Below are 9,695 nucleotides of genomic sequence, written 5' to 3' on the forward strand. Positions count from 1 at the left end.
GTTTATTATAAACGTCTGCTGCCTCAGGACGGACGTTTATTATAAACGTTCGCTGCCTCAGGACGGACGTTTATTATAAACGTCCGCTGCCTCAGGACGGACGTTTATATAAACGTCCGCTGTCTGAGGACGGACGTCCATATAAACGTCCGCTGCTGTCTGAGGACGGACGTCTACCTTGCTGAGTTTTTTTTGGTGTAGGGCTGGGGTGGGACGTCCGTATGTGCACAGACGGACGTCTATAGACGTCCGACTGTACACTAACGGACGTCTAGTGTGCGTTTTTTTTTTAAAAATTTGTTTGTTTTTTCAATACAACCACACCTGAAAAACAACAAAATGTCCCAGAACAATTCTCCAATAACATAAATATGCGTTTTATATAAACAGAATTCTACCTAATGTTCAATCCACTACCAAACTATTAACATAAAATTACAACTAAAACCAAACAATGTTCAATCAAGAAGAAATATAACTATTCCTAACTCCATCTTTGTAGAAGATAAGCGGTCCACTCCTGCCTTATCTGGTTAATTGTGTCCTCTGTAATAGGCGATGTAGTCTTGAAGCGCTGCAAAATTCAAGAAAGATTCATTATTGTTTCATATATATAGTTGAAGATGATTTTGATTTGTAATGTATTGAAGGTATACATCATTACCTCATTCCAGTCATCTGTAATGACAGCTCGAATGATGGTCTTAATCCAACACATCACATAGAAGCCACATTCCCATGAATCTACTTGCTGGTTACACTAAAATAACAAACATAATAGTTAAAAATTTAGATCATTGAATAACATAAATGAATTAGAAACTATAAATGACTTACAACCTTTGGATACAAAATTTGAACCAATTGACCACGAGATTTACCAATAACTCTGTACAGATTGAAAACACAAAGTATAATTAATATGACTATTTTATCATAAAAGTTGAAGGTTAACATCAAATTGAAGTCATTTTTTGGAGAAACACTTACCCTTGAAGCATGGTTCTCAAGTCATTTTTCATCTTCCTGTGCAACGAACAAAACCATATAATTTTACATTGTTTGGGAATGATAACCATCAGCTGCCAGTGAGACCTATCACGAAGGACAAATAGTTATTCAACTAATTAAGGAAACTATAATAATAAACTGACCACATATAAAAACACGTACCCGTCAATGTATGGCACAAGGTATACGTCTCTTTTGGACTCATCCATCCATGTTTGCAAATAATGTTGTCTGTTTTGAAGTGTGTTACCAGACGGTTGAATGGTCTGAGGTTCAACAAATCCGTACATGGAAGACCGACCTTGGTCTACAACGATTGTGTCCATGTACCTAAAACAACAAAGTTAAGTCGTTAGAAACTATATAAGAATGTAAATAAAAGTAATATCAAAGACCAAATTGACTAACTTACATGCACCACAGCTGAATGATGGAAATATTCAACATCCTGTCTCCCTCAATCACCTCCAATGCATCAGAAAATGTGATATAAACTGGCACATGTGGGGGAAGACCAAATACCCTCAAATCCCAGTATAGTTCTAATGATGCTTTCTTCAATCTGGGTAATTTTGTCACTAACTTTGATATAGGATCATCCTCTGCTTCAGCCATGTCATCATCTTCATGTATGACTGTATCATGAATTGGCTGCTTCTGAGCACGTGTGAACTGAAGATAAGAATTTACGACAAAGCTTTATAATATGAAGACAATTAACATAGAAATACTAAGGAAAAAGACATTATACCTGTGGAGTCGCGATGTGGGACATGATCAATGCTCTAGGCCAGGCAATAAATGTTCCTATGGCCTCCCCCACAAAGTTAATTTCTGGAGTGGGTACAGGCACCTGAGCCTGGGGATCCCGAACCTCGTCAATGGTCACACGCACGTGCTGGGGTAATATGGCAACACCATGAATGGTCTCCCCTCCCTCAAGCACTCGTCCGACAGCCACAATGCGTGGGGGATCCCCATCAACCAACAGCTCATATTGACCGTTATACTCATTGGGTTCTACAGCAGAGCATGATCCTCTAGTGCTGACACGAGGTGCTGTGGGAGTTTCATCGGCCCCCATGTGGCCTTCCGTCATGGAATGCAGCTTTTCTTCAAGCGCTCTTTGTATTTCTTTTTGTTCTTGTAGCTGCTCCATGAATCGTTGCTCCATTGATCTCATGCTTTGGTTGAGTCTTTCCTCCCACTGAAGATCCATCTGCCTCAGTGTCTCCTGACTCATTGATTGGGGGGTTTTTTGTGTAGGGCCAAAATAGTCACGAAGACCAATCGCCCCTAGAACTCCACGTACACGTCCTGGGTGCTCGGGCCTTCCTATGGCCGTTGTCAGAATGTCGTCCCTACCTTGGCCAGCAAATGTGCCCTGAGTCTGCTGCTCAACCAACTCATCCTGCACATAAAAAAACCAAGTTACTTAGAAGACATGCTGTGATAGATACACAATCAAATAACTGCTTATAATTTGAACTTACAATTCTCTGTGAGATCAAGGCAGCTGAGGAAGATGTCATGTTCCCATCAGATTTAGTCCTAGCAGCCTTCCACAGCTCGTACCTAGCAGGTGCAGGTGCTAGGTCAGGCGACTCAAGTCCCAAGGCATCGGCTCTAGACTTTCTCAGTTTCTTCTCCAGTTTTGCATATCCACCTCGTGATAACAAGTGGGGTGTGTCGTTTAGCCTTTGTCTTTCTTGGGCGGCTAACCTTTTATCCTGTGAAACCATGTATATAAGTAAGTCTAAAATCATAAAAACTCAATGAAAGATGATCTTAAGAAACATACCTTCCATTCTTCAGACTCTCTAGATGCACGAAACTGCATCCAATCCTCCTCTGTGAAGGTATAATGCTGAGATGGATTTTCATGTTGTCTATCTCCAAAGACATATAGTCGTGTCAGCCTTGTCTTGAAATCCCTAAATCTTATCGCTATATGCGATAACACTTTCCTTCTGATTTGCAATGTGTTTGGAATATCAAAATGTTGCTGTTTAAAACAAAAAACTTGTTACCAAGAGAAAAGTTAACAGATAAGTATATCACAAATTGCATGAAGTCTAAACATACCTGAACATCTTGCCATAAGAGGTTCTTGTCGACCTCTGGGACGTCATCCCAACATGCATGAAGGATAGAGACATGACTTTTTGCTAACTTGCCCAGATAACTCCTAAACCTATCAGCATTTGGCCCTGATGGATGACCTGATTTGGGGTCAATGTCAACATGCCTCCTCTGACCATCCACGCGTCCGGATGTCACATCTGCCACTCGGGTGACGCCTCGTCCACGTCTGCTCTTTCCCGATCCTGAGTCTGAGGCCGACATACCTGAAAAATTAGACAACGTTAGTAATAATTCAATTATGATGAACATACATATAAAGTCAATAAAAGTGAAAATATTAACCTATTAATTAATTGTTTTTTCCCAAATGCCTTCGTTGTGATCACTACGAATTGCCTGCATTACATCGGCAACGTCATCAACTGGGTCTTCAGTGGGTCTACATGCAACAGATGTTGTCTCAAGTATATCAAGAGAATCGTCATCATCATGTCCATGCATGTTTCTACCTTCTAAAACCACTGACCATTTGTTATTCGATGGATCACTTACGTAGAATATTTGTCTTGCTTGACTAGCCATGATAAATGGTTCATCAGTGTAATTCATCTTGTTCAAGTCTACCAATGTGAAACCAAGGTCATCCATCACGACACCAGAATTTATATCAACCCATTTACACTTGAAAACTGGTACTCTAAAAGTAACGTAATCAACTTCCCATATTTCTTGTATTATTCCAAAATAACTGATGGAAGCTGTGATTGGATTTTTGTCTTTAGAACTAGCAAAGTGCACAGACTCAGCTTGTAGTGTGACGCCACTATTTTGAACTCTGCTTTTGTCATCTTCTACCTTTGTCTGAAAAGAAATATTGTTTATATAGTACCCACCATATGTAATGACCTCTGTGTTCGGTCCACGAGATAACCTCAATAAAGTTTCAGAAACATGTGGAGTCGCATACACCTTTTTCTTAAACCATCCCAAGAAGGTTTTCACATGTTCATTAAGATGCCATTTTTCACTCATTTTTGGGTTTGCTGCCTTTATTTCATTAACGTGGTCAGAAATGTAAGGAATCACATCAACAGTGTTGTTTAAGACGTACAAATGAGCTTGGTCAATTTCTTTTCTGCTAACACTTTGAATTGTCACACCTCGAACACCCTTACCTTCACATTTTCCTTCGTTTTTGCTCTTGGGAAGACCGACGGGTTCACAAGATGGCATATAACTTGAACAAAATTCAATGGCTTCTTCTGCAACGTATCGCTCTATGATTGAAGCTTCTGGTCTATACTGATTCTTGACATATCCCTTTAAGATCTTCATGTATCTTTCAACTGGGTACATCCACCTTAAGAAGACCGGCCCACATATTCGAATTTCTCTGACTAGATGAACAATCAAATGTACCATGATGTCAAAAAAGGAAGGTGGAAAATACATCTCCAATTGACATAGTAGTCTTATTCCCTCATTTTCCAATTCATCTAAACCTCGAGGGTCAACAACTTTCTTGCAAATGGCATTAAAGAAAAAACTCAGACGTGTCAGAATACCCCTAACAGAAGGAGGTAATATGCCTCGAATAAGAACCGGTAACAATTGTTGCATCAATACATGACAATCGTGAGACTTTAAACCAACTAGCTTTAAGTCTTGCATAGACACAAGGTTACTAATATTTGAAGAATAACCTTGCGGAACCTTCACACTTCTTAAACAGTTACAAAAACTTTGTTTTTCTTTTTTGGAAAGTGTGTGACAGGCTGGGGGCAGATAGGTGCGTCTTCCTATTATCTGTGGATGTAACTCAGATCGGATTCCCATGTCAGCCAAATCTTGTCTTGCCTTTATTCCGTCTTTGCTCTTCCCTTTGACGTTTAATAAAGTTCCGATGACACTGTCACAAACATTTTTTTCAACGTGCATCACATCAATACAATGTCTAACATCAAGTTCACACCAATATGGAAGCTTAAAAAATATCGATCGTTTCTTCCAAATGTTCTTTGCAGAGGTACTTTTATGATGTTTTCCAAACACAATGTCAATGTTTTTGACTTCGTTGTACACCTCTTGACCATTCCGGGGTCTGCACACAACCTCATCCTCAGCACTTCCATTAAATGCTTTTTTCAATCTACGATAAGGATGATTACGAGGAAGAAATTTTCGATGTCTTGTATATACTGTCTTCTGACCATGCTTCAACTGAAGGTAACTAGTGTTTTCTTCACATATGGGACATGCAAAATGACCTTTAACACTATAACCGCTCAAGTTTCCATATGCTGGGAAATCATTTATAGTGCAAAACAACATTGCACGCAAACGGAAATGTTCCTGAACATGTGAATCAAACACGTCGATGCCTTCTTCCCACAACAGTTTCAAATCATCAATTAAAGGTGCTAAGTAAACATCAATGTCATTTCCAGGTTGTCTAGGACCCGATATCATCATGGTCAACATCACATATTTTCTCTTCATGCACAACGAAGGAGAAAGATTGTAAATCATCAACATAACTGGCCACGAACTGTGTTTGCTACTTAAGTTTCCATAAGGATTCATACCATCAGTTGCAAGTGCAAGCCTTAAGTTTCTTGGATCTGCACCAAATTCAGGGAATTTGTCATCAATATTTTTCCATTGTGGAGAATCAGCAGGGTGTCGAAGAAGATTATCGCACTTTCTTTCGTCAGAGTGCCATTTAAGGTTCTTTGCATCTTCTTTAACAGAGAACATACGTTTGAACCTAGGTATTATAGGCAAATACCACATCACCTTAGCAGGTGCACCATCATTACCTTCATTACCAGTGACTCTGTCAGATTTCTTTTTAAAACGGGATAAACCACATGTTGGACAATAGTTTAACGAAGCAAACTCCTTTGTGTACAAAACACAATCATTAGGACAAGCATGTATCTTTTGATATTCAAGACCCATTGGACATAAAATTTTTTTGGCCTCGTAATTACGAATAGGTAGAGTATTATTTTCTGGAAGCATCTCCTTCAACAACTCCAACAACTCGGTGAAACTTTTATCGGTCCATCCATTCCTTGCTTTTAAACTAAACAACTTTAAAGTTGAAGACAAGCGTGTAAAGTTTGAGCATCCTGGGAACAACGGTTGCTCTGAATCATTAATAAGAGTATCATACAAATTAGCCCTTCCAAAATTATCTTCACCGACATCACGTATCATGTCCTCTAAATGGTCACTCATCCATTCTTCCACATAATTTGTTCCTCGTGACGTGGTAGGCTGCTCAAGTACTTCTCCATGCCAAGTCCAAACGGTATAAGTCCTCATTATGCCGTACATGAATAGATGGTCACGCACATTGCCTAAGTCTTGGCGTATTTGATTAAGACAACGCACACAAGGACAAAAATATGTCCCGTTGACAGACTTAGCATTTTGTTGAACGTATTGCAAGAACTGCGAAACACCCTTGTCATATTCTTCACTCATGCGACGTTCGTTCATCCATCTTCGATCCATACTATGTTCGTAAAATCATTAGTTCAAGTGTTTTAACTCTCACAAGGTTAGGCCCTACCCATTCAAAAAAATTAATTTTCATAATTTGCTCAGCCACATGCATTGAAGTGTACGTCATAAAATTGATACAATTTCGGCAGCATTTCGCATTGGTCTCCAAAATACACGAAATGAGAGTAGTCAACGATGACCACAATCAAATATGCATCCGGAGAACAACACAAGTACTGAACCGAAATTTCATCAATCTTATCCTTAAACTCCAATTGACATGGTATTGCAAATTATGAAAATTAATTTTTTCAAACTGTCCAATCGGACAATTCAAAATTTAACACAAACGATTAAAAGATTAATCGTTTGTCTTAAATTTCAAACGGGAACTAAGTGTCACTCAATGTATGGCAATAACTAATACACATTTTACACAATAACACATACATGCATACACAAAATTTAACAGTCAAAAACGTCTATACACTAATACACATTTCGCATTAATCGTTTAACACAATAACATAAGTCAAAAACGTCCATACACAAAATCCACATACATGCATACACAAAATTTTCAACCAACAAGCTAACCTGAAAAGTTGATTCCAAATGAGAAGGAGGGAAGTGGAGGACTAAACGGCCTAACTCGCAGTCCAAAAAGAGGTCAAGGAAGCCGTCCAAGAACACGCAAGAGTCTGCAAAAAAACGGACCCAAAACAATTTTTAATCGGTTCAAATCAAAGACATTTCATCACAGAGCAATGTAATCGGATTAAATGTAATTTTAAACGGTCCAAAAGTGAGAAAACGCACCTGCAAATCAATGGCGCAGCAGCGTTCTGCGGAGGAAGACGATGAACAGTGGTTGCGCGTTTGCGGAGCAAGGTAACTGGTCACGTTCGCGGGAGCAAAGGTTTTATAATCTTAGACGTCCGACACTCTGGGGGACGGACGTTTATAATAGTATAGACGTCCGTTTCGTCACTAATATGACGTCTTTGACGATTTAAAAATCATATTCGCGGGTGCTTTAAACGTCCGTCCTGGGTCACGGACGTCTATTGTACTGAACAACTGAACGTTTCAACTCCCCATGGCAGCCCATAAACGTCCGTCCTACGAGGGCACGGACGTCTATAATATTATAGACGTCCGTGCCCCCAGACTGGACGTGTAAACCCTAAACCTAAACCTGCAGAGAATTAAATACCCAACCACCCCTGAAAGTACATAAACGTCCGTCCTGGGAGGGCACGGACGTCTATAATATTATAGACGTCCGTGCCCTCCAGACTGGACGTGTAAGGACTGAAGACAATTAAATACCCAACAACCTGTCAGTACTTTAAACGTCCGTGATGCGGGGACGGACGTCTATAATGGCTGCCATGGTATTTGAAACGTTCAGCTTATAAACGTTCAGTTGTCAGCATATTAAATTCATATCATTATAAACGTCCGTCTCAACCTGGGACGGACGTTCAAAAAGCTACACACAGAACAGCCTATTAACCTTATGAACGTCCGTCTCGGCCAGGAACGGACGTTCACAAGTGCACATGACGTCCGCTCACCCAGGACGGACGTTCAGAGATTGACTCTGTCAGTCCTCTGAACGTCCGTTCTGAGGACGGACGTTCGCGCACTCACAGGACGGACGTTCTTTGTTAATGAACATACTCGCCACGCGCACGGACGTCCGCTCACCCAGGACGGACGTTCAGAGATTGACTCTGTCAGTCCTGTGAACGTCCGTTCTGAGGACGGACGTTCGCGCTCTAACAGGACGGACGTTCAGAGATTGACTCTGTCAGTCCTCTGAACGTCTGTTCTGAGGACGGACGTTCGCGCACTCACAGGACGGACGTTCTTTGTTAATGAACATACTCGCCACGCGCACGGACGTCCGCTCACCCAGGACGGACGTTCAGAGATTGACTCTGTCAGTCCTGTGAACGTCCGTTCTGAGGACGGACGTTCGCGCTCTAACAGGACGGACGTTCAGAGATTGACTCTGTCAGTCCTCTGAACGTCCGTTCTGAGGACGGACGTTCGCGCACTCACAGGACGGACGTTCTTTGTTAATGAACATGCTCGCCACGCGCACGGACGTCTGCTCGCCCAGGACGGACGTTCAGAGATTGACTCTGTCAGTCCTCTGAACGTCCGTTCTGAGGACGGACGTTCGCGCTCTCACAGGACGGACGTTCGAGGTTAATCAACGTACTCGCCACGCGCACGGACGTCCGCTCACCTCAGGACGGACGTTCAGAGATTGAAAACGTACGCCTATAAAACGTCCGTCCGCGTGTGACGGACGTCTATAATACTATAAACGTCCAGCTCGACCCAGGACGGACGTTCAAGGATTGACAACGGCAGCCTTTAAAACGTCCGTCCGCGTGTGACGGACGTCTATAATGTTTAAAACGTCCGTCTCGACCACAGACGGACGTCTAGAGGTCCACTTATTTACTATTATGCCACCGGTCACATATATACGTTGGGGATTCGTGGGACGGACGTCTATTGGGTGACGTGAAAAGCCGTTTCTGCACTAGTGAATGCACTAAAGTGAGCATCAACGACATCGACCAGCGGTGCCTTCCTTTTGGAGCCTCTTGAGGATGAAGTTCCACCAGATGGAACGGAAGGCACAGATTGAGTATTCCCTGGACTATATTCATCTATAGATGGAGGAGGTGATGTTGGAGTTGGGTCTCTGTATGTCGTCCAGTCAGGTTGTTCTGGAATGTACTCTATGTTGTGATTCAAATCAACACTAACACGAGGCGTAATCCGACGACGTGTTTGACGAGCGGTCCGAACACCACTCCCAGTAGCTCGATCAGAAGCCCACAACTTCACCATTAAATCATAATGTCTTATGCTGGTAACTCTCCACTTTGATGCAGCTGGCCTCGACTGAAACAACATACATGAAAAATTTAGTGGTTGAAGTTATATATTTTAAGAATGTACCAAAAGTCAATGTTTAACAAATACCTGAATTAGGTCAGCCCAAACCTCGTCTTCAGCTTCAAACCTCATACTGACACTATTCCAAGCAAAGCCACTCA

At 41.5% G+C, this 9,695-nt stretch overlaps 1 protein-coding gene across 1 annotated transcript; it reads right to left on the reverse strand.

Moving 5' to 3' along the window:
* Positions 1 to 814: 814 nt before the first annotated feature.
* LOC128196097 (uncharacterized) lies at positions 815 to 1,660 on the reverse strand. Its single transcript, XM_052875789.1, has 2 exons — positions 1,424 to 1,660; positions 815 to 1,341 (listed from the first exon to the last, which is right to left on the reverse strand). The coding sequence occupies exons 1-2, from the start codon at positions 1,624 to 1,626 to the stop codon at positions 1,137 to 1,139; spliced, it is 408 nt and encodes a 135-aa protein (XP_052731749.1). The 5' UTR covers positions 1,627 to 1,660; the 3' UTR covers positions 815 to 1,136.
* Positions 1,661 to 9,695: the final 8,035 nt, after the last annotated feature.

This window comes from Vigna angularis, chromosome 4 (assembly GCF_016808095.1).
Source record: "Vigna angularis cultivar LongXiaoDou No.4 chromosome 4, ASM1680809v1, whole genome shotgun sequence".
NCBI lineage: Eukaryota > Viridiplantae > Streptophyta > Magnoliopsida > Fabales > Fabaceae > Vigna > Vigna angularis.

What these genes read in the sequence shown, in the direction of transcription:
- LOC128196097 (XM_052875789.1), bottom strand. Translation starts at nt 1,626, where the DNA reads ATGGCTGAAGCAGAGGATGATCCTATATCAAAGTTAGTGACAAAATTA. An exon ending in ATCATTCAGCTGTGGTGCAT is followed by an intron (nt 1,342 to 1,423) that starts GTAAGTTAGTCA and finishes TTGTTGTTTTAG; the next exon opens with GTACATGGACACAATCGTTG.